The 22,332-nt window shown below is 36.9% G+C and overlaps 2 protein-coding genes across 2 annotated transcripts in view; one reads left to right on the top strand and one right to left on the bottom strand.

Annotated features, from left to right (window-relative positions):
- Window positions 1-1,918, top strand: part of LOC105365955 (glutamate receptor ionotropic, kainate 2-like) — an 11,021-nt gene extending 9,103 nt beyond the window's left edge. The window contains exon 3 of the mRNA XM_011504253.1: window positions 1,889-1,918. Coding sequence (XP_011502555.1) covers window positions 1,889-1,918 — 30 coding nt within the window. The remainder of the gene's footprint in view (window positions 1-1,888) is intronic.
- Window positions 1,919-3,076: 1,158 nt separating this feature from the next.
- Window positions 3,077-22,332, bottom strand: part of LOC105365954 (phosphatidylinositol 4-kinase alpha-like) — a 43,870-nt gene continuing 24,614 nt past the window's right edge. The window contains exons 9-13 of the mRNA XM_011504252.1: window positions 20,341-20,575; window positions 8,812-9,042; window positions 7,574-7,929; window positions 3,164-3,692; window positions 3,077-3,094 (exon numbers count right to left, since the gene is read on the bottom strand). Coding sequence (XP_011502554.1) covers window positions 3,077-3,094; window positions 3,164-3,692; window positions 7,574-7,929; window positions 8,812-9,042; window positions 20,341-20,575 — 1,369 coding nt within the window. The remainder of the gene's footprint in view (window positions 3,095-3,163; window positions 3,693-7,573; window positions 7,930-8,811; window positions 9,043-20,340; window positions 20,576-22,332) is intronic.

Below are 22,332 nucleotides of genomic sequence, written 5' to 3'. Positions count from 1 at the left end.
TGTACCCGATTTGTTCTTGTGCGAGATGTGACTAATTCATTTATTAATATAAAAAGATGTACCTTGTGAGCTGCAGGCAAGGTGTATTAGTTGCTGCGTAATTGATGTCCCCTTTGATTACTATTCCAATTGGCTTCCCTGTAATCAGCACTAAATCTGCCGATTTCCTTTATTAATGCACATGTGTATTATTAACGTTAATACTGAATATATGGCCACGTGTTGTCTTCACAGTATACTGAAACACTGAGCGGCAATTACACTTGAGTAGGCACGAAGTGAGATTACAATGAGCCTTGTGAATACGCGCACGAACCGAAGGCTTGACCGTTCCGTGACGGCTCTGCTGAAAATACCGGACGTTCCATGGCAGTCCTACTGAGTCCAGATCAAGACCCGTGTGCCATGGCTTCTACTGGTAGATGATTAAATCTGTTCACTATGGTCACTGCGGTCGAGTCACGGCAAGATGTTAGCCGCAAGCGCAGTTGAGCGAGGGTGGTTCGGCAAGAGAGTCAGCTAGCAACCAAGAAGCTTTCAGCAAGAGAGATTTTCAACGAGAGCGCGAGGCGTCCCTTATATAGCCACGCGGCGGCTCACTGAGCTGACAACAAAGCATCGTCGTTGTTGCACAAATTATTACAAGAGGTGTAGAAAGAAAAATCTAGAACCTTCGAGAATGTTCGACAAGAGAAAAGTAGCCGCAATAGCCTTGTGTGATCTTATAGTATATTAGATTACATGTCGTAAAACGTGCTCGGACTTGCCGAGTTTTGTTTATAAACATTCACCCAAGTGCGCGTCCCGGTCCGATCGCGCGTGACGTGCGCCGCACAGCGCGTATGACCTACTTTTTCTTAAATTCATGGAACCGCATCAATCTCGAACAACTATACAGTAAAACAGTTCCGCTAGAATTACGGATATTTTAATTATAATCCAAAAAATTTCTGAATTTTTGTAACTAATAACTAATATCTATCATCAAATAATAATAAATGTATTGTAATTTGTAACTCAAATATTCTGAAAAATTGTCTTCCGTTTTCTATATTATCAGCTATAATTATTATTTATAAAAATATATAACATTTTTTATCAGATTTGTTTAGTACACACAACACTTATTCAGAAATAAAATTCACTTTAAATTTTATCATCAATAAAATAATTCTTTTAACTGTTATTTTTTTTCAAGTTCAATAATATTTCCACCTGTTTTCATTATCTTTTTATTAATATTATTTACAAGTTTTTAATTGTATATTATATGTAAATTCTTTTGTGACTGTCTGGGATCAGACTAAAAGCTTCCCTGAGATGTTGAAGGGAGGCTTGCTGGCAAGTGGAATGGACAATGCAATAATTCAACACTGCCTTTGTATAAGTTGGTTTTCCTTTTATTGAATATAATGATATAATAAATAATCAGTGGTCTATTAAGGTGAGATTGAAAGTAGAATACAATGAATAGGTGAGAGTTTCTTTAGGTAATATGAGTGATAATAATCTTTTAAATGTATTCTTGATGTGGAGCGTGATTGTCCTACTCGTGGTTATGATTCGTAGTGGTAGAGGGAGATGCGCTGATGATGCCGCCGTTGCCTCTACCGATAAGCTGGAGAGGTCTGAGTGTGGTGATGGTGTGACGTCACTGGTGAGGAGGGGCGTTGATGCCGTTGTTTGGGTATTGCTGCTTACTTAGTTCACGGAGCCGTGTGTTAGTGATTCGTAAGAACGTGTGTAATAGCCTCGCTTACGTGTGTGGAGTCGATCTCAGTTGTATTGATGGTACGTAAGGACGTGTGTAATAGTGTAGCTTACGTGTGTGGATGTCGATCCTTGTGTATTGAAGGTGATCTCTATGTAAGTGGTGTTTGACTTGTAGGACGGCGATCCGATTTTAATGACTGCTTGATTGAACTAGTAAGAGGACGAGGGAGTTAAGTACAGCTCCTTAAATGTTCTCGTACGAACTTGCTGCGCCGATAGCGCATCGATGGCTGTTGCTATGCCGATATTTGTCGTGACGTCAACAGGGCATAGTCTTGTAGGGTTCATTTGTTATTACTTTTCGAAATTATAGTCGTATATTCGAGTTTTTTGGTTCGAAGCATTCTTCGAGTCTGTTTGCCATTTGTTTATAAAACAAATGTTCGCGCGCTCATACCTCTCCCACATTTATTTCGCTTAAAACTGCTGCAATCCGTAACAGTGACTTTCAGTTCTTTCATAACTTTTTTATTGCAAGTCTTCTAACTTCTATTAGCATTAACTAAAACTTGCTCTTCTTATATTATGAGCGAGGTCTAACACATATATTTATCAAAAAATACAGTTTGTTGAGATAAGCGTCTGCACTACATTTCTTTGGTGCCTAAAAGGAACGTTGTATTAAAAAATATAATCAGTACCTATAAATGATATATATTTATATCAGAAAAATGAAAACGTATGATAAAGTATACAAATAAAACTGCAAAAACATAAAACAAAAAATTATCAACAAATGCATGAATATAAAATGGATTTAATAATTTTAATCAATTATTAAATCATCAGAGAGTGAATAAATAATCTAATATGACTACTGAAAAATGAAAAAATTATTTAATTAGATATAATTTCATGTATTACAATAAATTTAATAATCACAAAAAATATATGAACATTATAATGCTATGCATAAAAAAATTTCATTATTGCTTTTCAAACTCAGAACGTTTAGTATTATAATTATGTAAATATTATATGTAATATAAATCTAGCAATATATAAAAGGATCTAATACCACAAACCAGATTTTAAGTTAAAAACTCGATATAATTTCTTTTTAAAATTATCCCGTGATATTAATTCTATATGTTCAAACTGTAAAAAGTATATAACCGAATACAAAAAAGCAGAAATTTTTAGATAGGAGATACTAATCTTTGAAAAATAATCACACAAGTAAACAAATCCATGAAGACAATTATCGGATAAAAATATAAAAATTGTTATATATAAATATAGTGAATCAGATTATTCATTTAATAACTTCATTATTATTATATGTGCATTTCACTATTAAAACTCATATAGGATGTATTGTCTTTAAATGCAAAATATGCAATTATATGCTCACACCTATATATATATATATATATATATATATATATACCTCTCTAGCATCAAGGCTCTCGGTAAGACGAATACTATAAGGTGTATCAGGGATCTTGAGGACAGGTGTTTCTTTATTTGGATCACGTTGTAATGAAAATGACAGAACTTGAAGTATATCAAGCATACACCAAAGTACACGACAGTTCCATAACAGATGAGGAAAAGCATCTACTAAGTCAGTAAGATATCTAACGGCAACTCGTCTTATTTGTTTATGTACATTATTAAAATAAACAAGCAGAAATTGGGCATGTTTTTCAAGTTCACGCTCTCGTTGCTCATGCTTAAGTTTATTTTGCATTACATTTTTAAACTTAAAAAATACAGAATCACCCACGCTAGATATACATTGCCACATTCCATTTTTATCCTTTTGAAGTTCGGTATCACTTAAATATTCCATTATCGGCTCAAGGCTTGGTTCCGGACTATTCGTTATTCTGAGTGTTTCTAGCCAATATACAGATAACAAATACGTACACTGAGCAAACTGAAGCTTTGCTACATAAGCAGCTATTTCATTAGATCTAAAAGAATATATAATTTTCTTTAGTAAATAATAAAATATAGATAAGTTATTAATATTAAAAAAAATAATAAATAAAATGTATTACAGTGTAAGAAAATTAACATTTTTTGCCTTATATAAGTTAATTATTTTCCAGTAAAATTTATATTTGTTCGATAGCTTTATAATAATTTTCCATCCGCTCCATTGGATGCTTGGAAAGGACTTAAGTGGAAGGGCTGTAGGGATATACAGTGGGCGCTTCTTCATTAAATATGGTTTATTATTGTATATTTACAATTACATTATTGAAGTATTCGATTTATGTGATGGAAGTGATTATATTATGTTCAATCACAACGATTCAGTTACTTGGAATTGATCTTGTAGTGAATAGTTTACCAACACGACATGTTCCTTGTTGATGGTGATGATGTTGTTGATCTTGCAAGGATCAGCAACTGATTATGCACACTCCTTGATAGGGATTATGTCTTATGTTATGTTAATAATAGCGTCCTGCTACTCTTGTAAAGAATAGCAATGAATATGCCTTAGACTTGTTTTACATAGTAATACAGTAGCCTTGACCTGATCTTGCGATGACTGTTTTACCATCACGAATGCACCTTGATCTTGGTGATGATTTGTGACTGATTTTGCAAGGATCAGCTATGAATTGTGTCAATTCCTTGATATGGAGTATGTTTGTCATTGTTTGGAAAATAATCCCACAATTTGACTGATGTATATGCTGTTTATTCTGTTATTTATTGATGACAAGGTTGACTAGTATTACTATTATTAATTATTGACATACCTCTGGGGTGGATTAATGTGTTCTCATCTACGCAGCGTGATGGTTTAAATATGAGCGCAGAATGGAGCGAAGTTTGATTCGTCGACACTCGCGCTGTTTGAATGAGCACATGCGTAATTGAGGTTATGGTTGTTGTGTAGCGTGACACATGTAACTGTAGGTGCGCGAGAGATATACTCGTATCGTAGCAAACGTACCTTGTATTGATATTGGCGTACTGCAATAAATTCAGATGGAAGTAAGAGTTTGAAAGGCTTTTACCTCATGAAGAATACTGCTACTTGTTGTGTCTTCTGCAAGCGTTGAATAGCAAGCTGTGGATTCATAAGCTTCAGACCTTCCACTAAGATGAGGATAAAGGCCGGCAAGTCTCGCATCAATGATGCGACCTTGACGAGCTTGGAATTATTCCGAATTGCCTCTCTGGTGAGAGCCTCTTCTTCGTGATTGATTGTCGATGACGTATTCTGAATCCTAAGTTTTATTTAATTATTGTAGTGCTGAGACTACTTACGAAAACTAATTGTTGACTCGTCTTCGGACTTCGATAGGCGGATTGTCATCGCTCCCTTTGAACTTGTAACGACGGTTTCTTGAACTGCGTTAATGGACATACGGGAATATTTCGTCGTTTTTCTGGGACGTGTAACTACTGTTGTCTTGAACAGCGTTAGTGGACAAACCGATTAGTGGAAGTCGTCGCTCCCTTAAACATGTAACGACGGTTTCTTGAACTGTGTTAGTGGACATACGTGTAACTATTGTTGCCTTGAATAGCGCTAATGGACTTTCACTTGACACTTATTTGAATAAGAACTATATCGAGAGTGTTTGAATCTTGAGAAATGCACCCCTCAAATACATTTGCTGACCATGAACTTCACTTGAACCCCTTCCCTTAATTTTCGTCCAATTAGAGACTCCTTCCTTACAGAGCGATGGCAGCGCCTCTTGTGGTTTCATAGTTAATTAAGGGCGTAGTCGTCTCTTGGTCTTCATGGCAAGAAGAGGTCTCGTTGCCGCTGACGCATCTGGCGACAGCATGACAGCTTGTAGACAGCGGATGGGGGGGGGGGCGCTCGCACATAATGCTTGAAGTAATTACCGAGCGGAACGAATTCGTACAGATGCCTAACTAAATAGGTTTTCCCGTGTTTATTGCATTGTGTTCGGAACTGTGAGAAGTATTTGGAAGGAGGTTGATCTTGGGTCGCACAATAGATTATGCACGCCTTCATTTCCACTTCCTTCCGGGCTCAGTTCCGAATTTGCTAATCGGGAAAGTGTCGGAAGATGGCGAGCCTTTTCCATTGGTTGCCTCATCCTTCTCTGGGACTTGGCTAGAAGAAGGGTCCGCTTGGGCGTGGTCAATTTTCCAATACGATCGACCAGATGTGGCATAGCCAAGAACAATGCAAGCATTGTCTTAAAGGCCGAGTGCGCATGTATGGTCATTGCATGTTGTTGCTCGTACGGATTTTGGGTTGCAATAAATATTTGTACTCAATGCTTTACGCATATCTGATATTCGTTCTGAATCTACTTTGGGGTTCTCGCGGCAGTAAACCCATTAGGTTCTACTGCACTGGCAGTATGAGCACGTTCCGCTAGAGTTTTCCAGATGTTTTATGACACTAGTACACATAATTATGAGCTGGAAAGTTTTGAAGTCTTAAATACAGTTTTCATGATATTACTTGTCAGATATTTTATTGCCTTACTAAACGGAGTCTTTCATTCTCAAACAGTCATGTTCTTGATATGAAGAAGATAGTGTCAATATCATGTAGCACAAGAGAACATACGCGTTTTCCTTCTATGGTGATCTTACTTTGAGAGAACTTGTTCTCTATGGCGGCCCCAGTAAGAGCAAGCGTTTGCTCGAAGCGCGCTTGCCTTAAATATCCACACAACAGCCTAGCTAATACTGATAACAATGAATGCATTTGTGGTGCTATAAAGGGACCGTGAAAAAATACTTAGCGTTTTTTCCAGGAATTATAACGATTGGGAAATTCCCGAAATCTAAATACTCGAGATTCTCGGTATCTCGATTAATGATAATAAAAAGTAATATTTTTTATACATATTTTTAAAATAAATAACGTTATATTATTCTTTTCATTGAAAACTACAATAAGAAAATAATTTTTTTAAATCAATAAAATCCGATAAAATAAATACTTAATAAAATATGTTTTCTTATATAGCTGTGTTTAGTATTAGACTATAGCCACCAGTTGCCTGATGTGAGATAAGTGTGGGCAAGTAGAAAGGTTAGCGCTTGAATTCAGTATTTAACAAGTCTGCTTTACATACTTGGCGTTTCGTTTATTTTACTACTACAATATAATGATTCAACGTTGATAATAAGAATCGGTGAGATCTTGCCGTTTCTTGTTTGTTGCCACGTGGTGTAAGCATTCACTACATGTAGAGGGAGAAGGTCGTAAAACTCCGGATCCTCTTGATGCAGTACACTTAGTGGTGAAATACTACACAGAAACTGAGAGGTTGTAAGGGTCTTGACACTTGTTCGTGTAGAGCCACGTGGTAGTAACTAGATTGCTTGTCTCCTTCAAGCTGACTTGTGGTGTGGAGAAATGAGGAGGACCTTCCATAGCGGCTTTGCAGAGAGTGTGTGCAATGGCTGCACTAGTATTGGAAAGGGTTGCGACTGCTTCCTTGACTCGGTTTGGTTGACTGGCTCATGACTGAGTACCATGATCTCATGGTGCGCTTGCCTTAATTATCTACGCGGCTCCTTTGCTAGCTGAAGATAAAGGACCGATCATAGCGCTAGAACAATGGAGGTGATTGTGCACTCATTTCGGATGTACCGGCTTTTCTGAAAATTTTCTTAGAAGTTATGACTGTTGAATTATTTCCTCGAAATGATAACCGTTGAAGTTTTTGTTTGAAATGATAGCCGGTGGGATTTTCCCCCAAAAGATAACATTCGAGAGATTCTCTGAATCTCGGATAAATGTTAATAAATTTTTTTACATCATTGAACAAAACCATTGTATTGAAATGTCCAAAATTATATTTTGAAAATTTTAACTGACGAGTATACGTACCTATTATTCATCTGCAGTATCTGATCTTTCAATTCCTGCAACTTATTTATTGATACACAATCGTTACGAACTGCAGGTGTATACAATAGTTCTCGCATTTCAATGCGTGTATTAGTATTGGGTGAAATTAAGTAGGGTGATTTCACAGCTATCTCTTTAACACCCTCGTGCCAATCAACTGGCCATAGATGGGACTTAGAGTTTGATGCAAAACCTAGTACAACGCAGTATAACCAAAAGTCTTTAAAAAGTTTAAATACACGCGGATGTGGATGACGAATTGGTGGTAATCGACGTACAAGTATTGCAATCACAGGTATTAAAACACCTAAACTGCCTTCGTTATTACGTAATACCTGAAAAAATATGTACAGTAATAATATATAAATATTGTTATATGTATAAATATAATATATAAAAACAATAAATATTTACAGTATTCTTATAGCCAATAATTTATTAAATTTTTCAGTAAAAAAATGTAAAATGGCTAATAAGAAATTTTGTTAAACAATATAAAAAATACTTTCCTTGAAACATATGACATAAAATATAACATTATTATTTATTTATAAATAGTAATTAATCAGTAATAACTTAAGCAGTTACTATTGATTTATTGTAAAGTAAAACAAAAATAAACAAAAAATTAATAAAATTAGAAAGAGCTATATTTTACATAAATTTGAAGTATCTTATAAATGTATAATTAAATTTCTTATATTTCATATAATTTAAATATATATATATATAGTATGTATATATGAGTGTAGTATGTATAATTAATTTTTATTTAATTCACAATAATGGTTTCAAATCTATTTAATATTCGATATTATAATACGAATTCATTTGAAAACCAATATATTAAATACATTATATTGTTACTTAAATTGATTGTTAATTTACGTAAACATAATTAGTCTTGGTTTAACTTACATAGTAATATTTATGCATCTGCCACAAATTATATGACAATTTTATAATATGAATGTTAACATTATTAAAAATCCATATATACTTTTTTATTTAATTGTATAATAACCAATGAAACAAAACAGTATTTTATTAAAAATATAAATTATAGCAGGATCAGTTTTGAAAATCATTATTTTTTTTATTATGAAATTATCGGTAAAAATATTAAAAACTGATATTTTATTTTTAGTGTTAAAAATTTATAAAAATTATTGAGATAAAATTTTAATTGATATTCGCCAAATTTACGTGAAACTTACCATGGTGCTATTATTACTAATTTTATCAGATATTCGCTTATCCTCTAGACCAAGCTGGACAAATAACTCTAATAATCTAAGTAACAATTTATTAAGTTCAATTTCTCCTTCTAGATTTGCAGCAATATTTGCAAGAGCATTAGTTACAGCTCCACATACATGACTATACTGCTTACGATCATCGTTAGAAGCAAAAGTTAATGAAAACATTTGCATTATCTCCTCATGTACCTGTTTTTTTAAACCAATAGCTGTATATATTAATTTATGTATTGATTGTGTAATTGGTATTATATTATTCAAATTAAAAATAGAATATTTTAACAGAATTATTCCAAATTAATGAAATTATTAATAATTTAAATAATTTACAACTGTATTAAAAAAATAAGTAAGTAGTATGGTTGTGAGATCTGAAAAATCAGAATAACCAAATATTACAAAGACAACATTGTTCATTTTAAATTAAAAGAATTTAGGTCTCAAGCGCGTTAATTCAAAGAAAAGATAGTTTAATATAAGATAAATGTAAGAATATAGATTTCATTGCGAATAGATGAAATGTTTACAATACATTCGGTTTACAATGTTTACAAAACATCTGGAAAAACAATACAATAAACACGGATAAACCCACTCAGTGAAGCATATGCACGAATTCGCCCTGCTCGGTAATTAGTTCAGGCATTATGTCTAGCGGACCTATGCCCCCCTTTACGGTTGTCGACAAGTTGTCACGTTATCGCCAGATGCGTCATCGGCAACGAGAGCTGTTCTTGCCATGAAGACCAAGAGACGACTAGGCCCTTAACTAACTATGAGACCACAAGAGGCGCTGCCCTTGCTCTGTAAGGGAGGAGTCTCTGATTGGACGAAAAATAAAGGAAGGGATTCAAGTGAAATTCATGGTCAGCAAATGTATTTAAGGGGCGCATTTTTCACACTTGATATACCTCTTGATATAACACTCGATATAGAACACTTTTGATATACCTCTCGTGATACTCTCGATATAACATTTAATACAGTACTTATTCAAATAAGTGAAGTGGAAGTCCATTACCGCTGTCAAGGGAACAGTGCTTATACGTCCTGCGCCGTTCTACATTCACATTCAAACAATCAAGCTGCATAGACGAGTATACGTTTGCCACCGCAAACACATCACTTCAATCCAAGAATTATTTCAATAATTAATAATAGTAAATCAATAAATAACAGAATAAACAGCATACATCAGCTATATTTATATTGTATTATTATAATATCCCTTCCACTTGTGACCTTTCATCGCTACCACACAACACCCGTGGTAACAGAGTTGTCAACGGCATCAATTTGTATCCTTCGAGCCGGCCTTGGTAAAACAAGCCGGAACGGCGAATATATTTTGTACAGCTTGAGATTCACACCATAAAGTAAAAGGTCTCAATTATATAAATTAAGTTTCTACAGAAATTATACGCTTAGTATTGTAAAAAATGGAAAAGAAATATAATCTATTAAATATGAATGTTATTAAAATTAAAGTTGGTTAATGTATGTATCCCATTTATTGTTTATTCTCTTATACTACATCACCGTTAAAAAATGGCAAACCTCGGGAAGAAGAAAACAATGGAAACTACAAATGCTGTAGTGTCTATTACACTAAAAAGGGTAAAACGCATTACCCGCAGTGTGGCTACAGAGCGTTTACCCACTGAGCTTCTGAGAGCCTGAAGACAGTGAAATCGTATTACAGAAATAAAGGAGTTAACTAAAGAGCTCCCTTCATCTCAGTTAGACAAATCCATTGAAGAAGTCCTAGGCCAAAAGGAACTAGTTGAAGACCTACGGAAGGCCTTCCACAAGAAGCACAACTATCTTGAGGTAACATGGCCGACAGCGTTAAAAAATAATGAATACTTCATGAAAGACACGCTAGGGGAAGCAATACTTTTATGTGTGATCATTAATCAGCATGGCCATATCTCAGAAACCTAACACTAGCCAATTCCCAATATCTTGCATCAAGACCATTAAGTCCGATATCATCAATTATTCTCCATCCATGCCAATAACGAAGAATAATTATTGACTTAATTTTGGGTGCACGAAGAAGTGCCTCAAGGGTAACGATCATCAATACACACCTGATGAGCATTGGCGTGAGAGTCATTAAAAAAAAAAACTCATTCATGTGACTGAATAAGGAGATACATAGTCCGGATCCTACTCAAAGCATCTGCTGAGGCCCTCGGCCATTATCACAACACTGCCCATTGGTGTCTGCAAAAGTTAATAAGATGATTCTAAAGAGACGAAAATTATCGTCAACACTATCAGCAATTCATAACAGAATATGAGGAACTTAAGCACATGAAGAGAGCTTCTCCAGTATCTCATCATCAAATTCAATACTATCTATCTTATCACGGCATACATTAACCACATAACACTACGACAAGGTTAAGAGTTGTATTCAACGGCTACAGCGCATCGACATCAGGACATTCTATCAATGATCTTATGCACACTGGAGCTAATTTAAACCCAGAAATTTCAGGCGTGTTAATCTGGATACGTCGACATTGAGATCTGTTCGCCGCAGACATCACAAAAATGTACAGGCAGACACGAATTCACAAGAACGACTGGAACCTACAAAGAATCTTTTGGATCGATAAACAAAACAAGGAAATGCCATATCATCTGATCACTGTTACCTATGGCACGAGAGCCGCCCCATTCGTCGCATTCAAAACATTGCTGAATCTGATAAAAGACGAGGGAGAAAAATACCGTCGTGCACTACCATCCATCACTCATGGCGGATATGTAGATTACATACTTGGAAGTGTGGACACGGCGCAACAGTTAACCGAAACCGCAGTACAACTGCAGAACCTCTGCATGGCGGGCGGTTTCCCATTGGTAAAATAGCACTCAACTCATCGAGAGATCCTCACCGCTATTAACGTAGTCAGGCAATCAGAATCAATCAGAGTCAATTGCATTTGACGATTGAACAAAAATTCTCGGATTACAATGGAGTCCTGTACTACCTTTTCAACAACAATCTGAGTTGAAACTGACCGCATCACCAAATGGCTCAGATCCAGGCTCTCTCACTAGAGCCGTCTCAAAAGGAACATGCTTTCAGTTTCGTATGCGTATTCATCAAGATAACCGGCAGTGAAAAGGTGTTGGAATAATAAATCAATGGCATAATAATAATGTAAAATTCAGTCTGGAATTATTCAAGTGAGATAGTAGCAACCGTTACAAATTAAGGTTGACTCTGACTCCCACGTATAGTGTCCGAGTGCACGAAGTGATAGGGAGAGATCAGCATTTTGTTTCCACAACTAAGGACTAACTCTGACCCCCACGTATAGTGCACAAGTACACGAAGTAGCATCAGGGAGAGATCAGCAAGTTTTGCTTCCACGAGTAGGTGCAAACAAACCTTATTCAATGCCACATCAACGGCGGAATTGTATAGTGTTTTTGACAACTCACAATATACCTTGCCGTCCACAACTCAATAGTACTACAATTGCGTCTGAGTGCTTCAAGAATGAAGTAGCCCCCTTCAAGCGGATCGCCATGACGAAGGTTGAAGAAGGCGGTTGGTTTGCTGTTGTCAAAACTCATTATGTCAGAACCACACCGAAAGTGAAGGTAAAGGCAATATACTTGTGGACGGATTCTCGGGTAACACTCACATGGATCAAGTCTCACGCATCGACCTGGCAAGACTGTGAGAAACAAGGTCACTCACGCTCTCTTAGTCGGGACACCAAGGAATTACGTTACCGGTATGTCCAACCCTTCAGCTCCAAGATCATGCACTATGGTGGACAGGATCAACATGGATACACCCTCCCGAGTCATGGTTAACTCAGCTATCCTGGCATCTTATTAGCATTTGTATAAGTTGATTTTCCTTTTATTGAATATAATGATATAATAAATAATCAGTGCTCTATTGAGGTGAGATTGAATGAATGATACAATGAATATGTGAGAGTTTCTTCAAGTAGTTACCGATTGCCGCTACCGATAAGCTGCAGAGGCCTGAGTGGGGCGCTGGTGCGTGACGTCACTAGTGAGGAGAATTGATGCCGCCGTTGCCGCTACCGATAAGCTGGAGAGGCCTGACTGGGGCGCTGGTGCGTGACGTCACTAGTGAGGAGAATTGATGCCGCCGTTGCCGCTACCGATAAGCTGGAGAGGCCTGACTGGGGCGCTGGTGCGTGACGTCACTGGTGAGAATTGATGCCGCCGTGGTGGCATTGATGTGTGACGTCACTGATAAAGGGCAATGATGATGCCGTGGTTTAGGTATTGCTGCTTACTTAACTCACAGAGCCGTGTGTTAGTAATTCGGAAGAAGGCGTACAAAAATTTGGTTAAAAATGCTGCAATCCGTAACACGGGCGTTGTTCGGGATTGAAGCAGTTGAAAGCGAAATACAAAAGTGAAAAAGCTATAAGCTCCGGGGCATTTACGTTTATAAACACAAGTCATCGAATTCGGGAAATTTTCTACGCTGAAAACTCGAATATACGATTATAATTCCGAATAGCAATGCCGATGAACCTACCAAGGCTACATCCTACTTACGTCGCGACAAAGATCAGCAGCTCTTACGAGAATATTTAAGAGCAGCGCTTGATGCACATCTTTCTTATGCTAGTACTAATCACACAGTTTCTACGACGGGCTCACTTTCAAGCATTACCACTACAGGCATCATTCACTGTAGCAATTCACGTACGTAAGCATCAAACAACCCAATAGTGACGCCACACCATTAAATCCGTTAAACTTAAACTTAAACTTATATTCCAGAAGCGCCAGTGCAAACATAAATTAAGAGTGAAATTAACGAAACTACAACTACAACATAAAACAACGTATCGCAACCTAGGTACAACTATCGACGGATGTCACACCTACGTAAGCAGCAACGGCAACACTCACGCTCCTACACCACACCAATACCGGCGGACCTCACGCCTACGTAAGCAGCAACGGAAACACGCATGTTCGTTACAACCACACCAACAGCGGCGGCGCTCAAGCTCACACCGGCGGTTAAGGCAGCATCGTCTCACTTGCTCCTTTAGTACGTGCCGGTTACAACAGCGACACTTCTCGTGAAAGGAAGGAGTCACTCCTCACACTAACGAGAGTATACACACCAGCACGTAAAATAATTGAAGAAACTTAATCAAATAATTCATTCACCTCTCCGTTCTTACACTTTATGACCATTAACTAATTATTATATTATTGTATTTAATAAAGGAAAGACAAGATATACTGTGTGTAGAATTGAATAATTGCATTTGCCTCCTCCACTTGCCCGCAACACCTCCATCCACCATCAACGGGAGGTTTTCAGTCTGATCCCAGATAGGCGTTGATTATGCCGGTTCCTTAACAATAAAGATGTGAACGGGGCGAGGGGCGACAACTCGTAAGGCATGAATTTGCATGTTTGTTTGCTACATCTGCCATACTTATCGAAGTAATCAGTGACTGCACAACCAATGGTTTCATATCCGCATAGAAACGGTCACATTGGTCAGTTCACTATTTACAATCGCAGCAATCAATTTCCAAATGATATCATCCACGGAATGATATTTAGATTGAAAAGAAAAAATAAAGTGCTAGTACTACTGCTTGTAGTACCACAATTGCCACCATTATTGTCAGTTCTATATGTTTTGTCGCGTGGATATTTAAAGCAATCACGCGTCAAGATAATCGCTAGTGAGAGGCGCTAGTGAGTCATGAGCTAGCTACTCCGATACACAGGCGCTCCATTGAAGGAACACGGTCTGTCTTAGCAGGACCACCGTGTAACATGCGCTCTCTTACGGGGGACGCTGCAAAAGACAGAGGTGCTCTCTTAGTGTGGACACTATAGAAGTCACTGACGCTCTAACTGTAGAGACGCGAAAGAAGTTGTCTCAGCAGAGACGATGCGGTAGGTACACGCGGCAGATTCATACAACTACTCAACGTCGAACTACATACATAGTGCCCAAGTGCATGAAACTGTTGCAAGCCGTTCTCACTGTACTACTAAGCAATTTCTCGCAATTTCTCAAGGATTCAGTGCCAACACGCACTTGCTCATATTCAGTGCCACCACGAACTTTCTCAAAGAAACGACCACAATCAAGTGATCATCACATGGCACTACAGGAAAAAATGTCCATATATTCACATCACACTTCTCCATGCAAACATCTACCACCAACGATCCGGAGATTTACGACCTTCTACCCCGACATGTAATGTATGCTGCCACGACATAGAAAGCATCTAGGAACGGCAAGATCTCAACGATCCTCATCATCAACGTAGAATCATTATAGTGTAGTTGTAAAATAAAATGCAATAAACAGCACGAAAAGCAGATGTGTTGAATACTGAATTGAAGCATTACCGCTTCCAGATATCCACACTTTTTTCCCACCAGTAAACTGGTGGACCTAATCAATTCTAAATACAATATGTAAACCTATGTACTTTTGTTAAAATGATTTCTTCGTACACTAACTTTATTAATGTTCAGAAAATAATTCCACAATCTAACTCGTCAGCCAAACGTGCAATAATTAAGTTAGAACAAAAAAACCCACTAGATATTGTGTGGGGTTGCCGGTCAAGTAAAGGGTGAATGCACTGATTAATAATTAACACATGTCTTTATTATTTCTTGATAATCTTGTGGTGTTGAAATATATTTACTATGAATGAGGCAGGTTATAATCTATTGAATATTATCACTAAGAGGTTATGGTGATTCTAGTGCTCTGATCGAACACTGGAATGCCATTGTGTTTATCTTAACACGTGTGTAGTTGCCTTTAAATATCGGTCGTAAGAGAGCCGAGATGGAGGTTATGCGAAGCTGTGCGCCATCTGTGGCGGGAACAACTTGCAGTTGGAGGGATTGAGAAGCCAATGTGGCGTTTATAGCTGGTCTTGTTCAAGAGTATGTCCGGGAAGCTTCCGTAGTTGGACTTTATCCGTCCGTCTTCTACATAAGCCGAGAAATCAAGAATGAGTACTAGCTGTAAGGACTTACTTGCAGTGTATCGTGATTTTCCAGTCTCTCTTCGTTGGCTTGTTGTGAAGTTCCCTTGTAATATCGCAACTCTTAAGTTCTTCCTTATTTCCAGTGAGATAACAAGAGATCAGGTCCTACGCATACTAGTCTTAATGAGATCAATTCAACTGTATACTAGTTCACGATCGTATAAAGAACTTATTAATAACTCAGCTAGCTAAAACGACTTGTATCTCCGGTCCTCCTCCGTAAGAGTAAGTCATGACTTATCCTTCCACTGTGAGAAGTATTTGGAAAGAGTAAAGAGTAAGAGTCGGCACATTACATTTTCTATCTTAATGCTTCACTGGTCCCACTCCACTAGGGACTCCTTCCCTTAATTAGCCAATCAGAGTTCGTTTTAAGACAGCACAATAGATTATGCACGCCTTCGTCTCCACTTCCTTCTGAGTTCATTTCCGAATATGCTAATCAGAGAAGTGTCGGAAGCGGGGAGTTTTTGCTATCGGTCATCTCTTCTTGACTGCTTCTCCCTTCTCTGGGACTTGACTAGATGAAGGGACCTTATGAGCGTGGTCATTTTCGAACGCGACTGATCAGATGTGATTCAGACAGAAAACAATGCAAGTATTGTCTTAATGGGTGTAAGCGCATGTGCGGCTAGTACAAGTTGTCGCACGTTCGGGATTTTTGGTTGCAATGAATTTAAGAAATGTTTTGTACTCGATATTTCATGTATCGAGTGATATTCGTTCAGAATCTACTTAAGGATTTTTCCCGGCAATAAACCCATTAGTTCCACTGCGCTGTAAAGCAAAGGCACCTTTCACCGGAGTTTTCCAGATGTTTTATGAAATTTTCGTGATTATTATTGACATACAACAAAATTTAATGGTTAGAAATTAAGTCTTAATCGATTGACTTACCGATTGGATCTGTAAATAAGTAATTACAATCATTGACAAATTGTTTATTAGTAAAATTGTACAACTATTTATAAATTGCTCCTTTATGCACAAAATTCACTGCATACTTTATCAGCAATAAATCCCAGATGTTATATATATTACTATTTTATTAAAACTAATAAAAAATGCAATAATTAAAGTTCAAACATATTTATATAAAAGAAATTTATGTTTGAAACTGGACGTTTGTACAAAATGCACCCGTCGTTCCGACTTGTTTTATCAAGGCCGGTTCGACGGATACAATTTGATGCCGTTGATAATTCAGAGACCACAGGTGTTGTGTGGTAGCAATGACAGGTCGCAAGTGGAAGGGATATTATAATAATAAATGGGGCTACCTTCGTCTTGGAGCATACGAAGGCAACCTTGTAGGCTGGATTGTGAACGACAAGGTAGATGACTGCTGACATGGCCAATTGAGAAGCATCAGAGAAACCATGCAGTTCGACAGTTGATGTCTTCTCTGTGTTGAACCATCGTGGTACCTTGATATTGTTTAACTCTGACAGATCCTTTTTGATGGTGCTTCATCTGTTTGAGATGTGATCTGGCAGTGGAACGTCCCATTTGATGGTGTGTAGCCATAATTCTTGCATCATCATTTTGGCTCTTATTACCACGGATGAGACGAAACCTAGTGGATCAAAGATTTTAGCGATATTTGACAGGATTATTCGCTTTGTTACCTGATTGGTGTCCATGGACACTATTGTTGTAAATGTGAAATCATCATGTTGTGGATTCCATTGTAATCCGAGAATTTTGGTCGTGCAGTCATCGAATATAATGTTTTCTGGCTCCTGCCTGAGTTCTGCCCGTGTGATTGTGAGGACGTCCTTGTGCGTCGAATGCCATTTTGCTAACGGGAAACCGCCTGTCTTACAGAGGTTTTGAAGTTGTAGCGCGGTTTCAGCAAGGTCTTGAGGCGTATCAGCACCTCCAAAAATATCGTCGACATATCTTCCATGAGTGATGGAAGGTAACGCTAAGGAGTATTTTTCTCCTTCGTTCTCTACTAATTGTAGCAGCGTTCTTACTGCTAAGAATGGGACGGCTCGTGTACCATATGTGACTGTAGTCAAGCAGTATGGCACTATGTTGTTTTGTTCATCTATCCACAAGATTCTCTGTAGATCCGAATCATCCGAATGGACCTTGATCTGCCTATACATTTTTGTTATATCTGTAGAGAATAGATAACGATGTTTGCGTATCCAGATCAGCACATCTGAAATTTCAGAGTTTAATTTGGCTCCCGTATGCATTAGGTCGTTGATGGAATAGCCGGATGTAGTTGGACTTGAGCCGTTGAATACCACACGCGATTTGGTGGTGGAGCTGTCTGGTTTTAATACTCCATGATGAGGCAGGTAGTAGTGAGGTTTGTCGTGGGAGGCTGGGGAAGCTCTTACAATGTGTTTAAGGTTGATATATGTCTTCATGAATTCATGGTAGGATTGGCGATAAACTTCGTTCTTTTCGAAGCGACTCATCAGGCTTTGTAGGCATCGATGTGCTGTGTTGTAAGAGTGACCGAGGAGTTCAATTGACTTCTTCATTGGAAGTTGAACGATGTACGTTCCTAATGATTCTCGCGAGTGAGTTTCAATGAAATGAACCTCGCACCATTGTTCATCAGGGTTAAGGAAGTGTTCGATGCTCCTCGGAACCTCTTCTTGCACCCAAAATCTTGTTAATAATTCTTGCAAGATTTCTTCCACTTTGACAATTGATGTGTGGAATGATACTGTGCTCACGGCCTTACTTTAATTGACTGAACCAAGTACCAACCATCCAAATATGGACAATTGTGCTATTGGCATGGACGGTGCTGCCTTAATTATGTTGGGCAGGATTACTTGTCCGTATGCATCTGCTCCAATGACTATATCTACTGGTCTAGGTGTCAGATAGTCTGGGTCTGCATATTTCAGATTTTTAAGATTTTTAAAATTGCGCCCCTTAAATACATTTTCTGACCATGAATTTTTCTTGAACCCCTTCCCTTATTGTCTGTCCAATCAGAGACTCCTCCCATATAGTGCGAGGGCAGCGCCTCTTTTGGGTTCGAAGTTAATTAAGGGCCTAGTCGTCTCTGGGTCTTCATGATGCGCAGATCTCCCATTGCTGCTGCCGCATGCGATAGCATGTAGTATACTGTAACTAAATTCTTGATTGAAGTGATGTGTTGCGGAGACAACTGTACAATAATCTATGCAGCTTGATTATTGAATATGAATGGCGAATGGCGCGAAGTTTCGTTCATCGACACTAGCGTCTTTTGAACGAGCACGTGTATGATTGAGGTTATGAATGCGGCTTTATGATTGAAAGATATCGCAAGTGGCGTGAAACTGGATTGTCTACACTTGCGTTGGGTTTTGCTCTCTTTCGTAAGCTTCCGAACTTGAACTAAGGTGAGGATTACAAAGTGGGATGCCCTTGGCGGGTGCGAAACTTGACGACGCGTAGTGGAATTTATTCCGCACTGTCGTTTTGAGAATAGCTTCTTCGTCCTTAGTGCTTGTTGGTGTAATACTCTGAATCTCAATATATGTATAAGTATTATAGTCGATACTACTTACAAAGACTAATCGTTGATTCGTCTTCGGACTCTGATAGGCATGTATCAGCATGTAGACCGCGGTGAGGGGGGGATTCGCTGACACATCTGGTGACAGCAAGCAACTTCTTGACAGCGGGAAGGAGAAGGAGGGTCCGCTTGCAGTCATGCTTAATGTAGTTGCCGAGCGGAACGAAAATGCAGATGTCAAAACTATAGGTTTTTCCGTGTTTATGGTATTGTTTTTTTAGATGTTTTATGACACTAATGCGTGAGAAAATTTGGCAAGCAAAGTTTGAAATCCAAATACAAATTTTACGATATTACCTGGCAGATGTTTTATTGCACTGACAAAAAAAGAAAAAAGGAAAAAATGTTCTCGCATTCTCGAACAACGTTCTTGAAGTAACATAATAACTATTTACATGATAAGAGTATTAGAAACATGTGTTAGTCCAGTTTCATATTTCTATTCTAAACACGTATCTATCTTACAATAAATAAGCACGCAATAGGTTTATGTCTAAGTTTATATTATATATATTTACACAAATATTAATATTTATTATTTTTTTTTAATTTTGCTGGAATAAATCTTTGTTTTTTATCGGCTCATTGTTCAAATGCGAGAGATAATTATAAAAACATTCTTCATATTGTATGAAATAATATAAATTCTGCATAAAAACAATCTGATTATTTAAACACGTAAAATTATACTTTTAAAATTTTATAACGATTAACAGAAAACATGCTCAGATATTATTTAAAAAAATATGTGACATCATTAAGGTAATTAAAAATATAATTTGTACCAATATAATTTCATAAAGAATAAAATATTTAAAATAATTTGTTCACATACTGATAATATAAATTAGAATAAAGTTATGTTAAGTTATTTATGTGTAACATACCGTTGATTCACATTTGGCGATTATCATGCACCCTAATTGATCAACAATGAGTGTATCCAAATCCGAGCGACTGGGAGTATGGCAAAAACGTTGTTGAAAAAATTGTAATATAGGCCGAGTGGATTTAGATTTTTTTTTTAGAGCAATAGCTACATGACCCATCATAATAACAATATTTGTAGCAATTAAGCTATTTGTTATTCCTCCGTCTTCTTCGATTGAGTTATCAAATGTTCTTGTCAGAAATATATTAAAATTCATGTAATTATATTGATTTACTATTTTTTAAAATTCAGCAATATGTATTTTTAAATAATACTACTTTATATTTTAAAAACAATTTTTAATAAGAGTACTATTTTTTTACATATAGATTATTAAATTAGAAAATATTTTCCTATGGGAAATATAATATATATATATATATATTTTAAAATACTCTATACAATAAAATGTATTCTCCACAATTGTTGGTTATATGATATAGATAAGAATTAATGAAATTTTATAGAATTTTATAGAAAAATTTAAGGTATAATTTTTAAATTAACTGATTAAAGAATCACTGATCAGTATTTTTCAACACAAAATTATAAGTGAAATGCGTTGAAAATAATATACACTTGTGATAAAGCAATTGAAACAATTGTACTGATAAAGGCATTATAGAACATGTTATTCCCCAAGCTATATATGCATCAAATATGTAAAAAGTTAGACAAGATTGAAAGAAAACGATGAATCTATATACAAAGATAAAGTAATAAATCTGAGTAGTAAATATATTTCTTATTTTCTTTGCCTATAAGCAAATATATAAGGTTATAAGTAATATAGAAACGCAATTATTATTCTTCTTAATACATTCATTTAAAGATTGATAGAAGAAAAACAATTTGGAGTAGCCCAAAAAAAGGAATAATTTTCGACTTTCAATGATATGTTTTCATAGTTGATACACAGAGTTTTTTTAAATAAATTTATAATTATATAAATATTAGAAATTATATATTTATTTCTTCATTACAATTCTATCTTTTGCATAAATTATGAATGTCAATAGATTTTTATGTTCTTGGCAAAATGTAAATAATTCATTAACAATTAATAAAGTCTTTAAAATAAGTATTGGATGAAATTTGGAAAATAAATATAAAAAAGAAAGGACTCCTACAAGTAGTACAAAGCTATAGTCATTTTCAATGAAAATTTAAAATGATTTATTAATTAAGATCCAATTCTGCAGCTAAGACCTTTACAAGTTAATAAATATTGTTTTTATGTAAAGGGACACAAATTATGTGCGGCGTGACTCTTATACTCACAAGGATACACTATTCTTGATCTGATCAGCCGGTGAGAGGGACACAAATTATGTGCAGCGTGACGCTTATACTCACCAGGATGCACTATTCTTGATCTGATCAAGGTGCAATATTCTTGCTTTGAATTACTAACACTTACTTCTGCGTTGAGTGAATTTCAGACTTGGCTTCCATGGACAATTAATTTCTATTACTTGACCTTTCTCTAGACAGCTTACTCTAGCCCTTTGTGACTTGCTTTGCGGAAAAAAGGATTGGCTGTCCACAACCATTGGCTGCCCACGCGGACTGCGTATTCCAATAATTCCCCGTGGACAGCGACTTTTCGCTCCCTTGTTCCCATCTTTAAGGCCTCTTGTCATGAGTTCCCATTCAAGGAGCTTCTGGTCTTAGTTTTCCAATCAGGGCGCGCCGCTTTTCGGCGGCATGATGAATGTGCACGCCCTTTTCCCACTTCCTACGAAATTAGGCTTATGAGTGAAGTGAAAGATTTGCCCCTCTCCGGGACTCATCGTGGCGGGGGTAATTTTTGGTCACCTTCGCTTGGCCTATGCAAGCAGCAACATTTGTCGTACTTGACAACAATGCATGGTTGCTGGTGGCATTGAAGGCACACGTGCGACGCAGATTGCCGAACGTCGCACGTACCGAGTTTCGGATTGCAATG

The sequence above is a fragment of the Ceratosolen solmsi genome, unplaced genomic scaffold (assembly GCF_000503995.2).
Source record: "Ceratosolen solmsi marchali unplaced genomic scaffold, CerSol_1.0 scaffold19, whole genome shotgun sequence".
NCBI classification, from domain to species: Eukaryota; Metazoa; Arthropoda; class Insecta; order Hymenoptera; family Agaonidae; genus Ceratosolen; species Ceratosolen solmsi.
The sequence above is the reverse complement of the archived record's forward strand: the minus strand, read 5'-3'. Positions and strand labels throughout refer to the sequence as shown.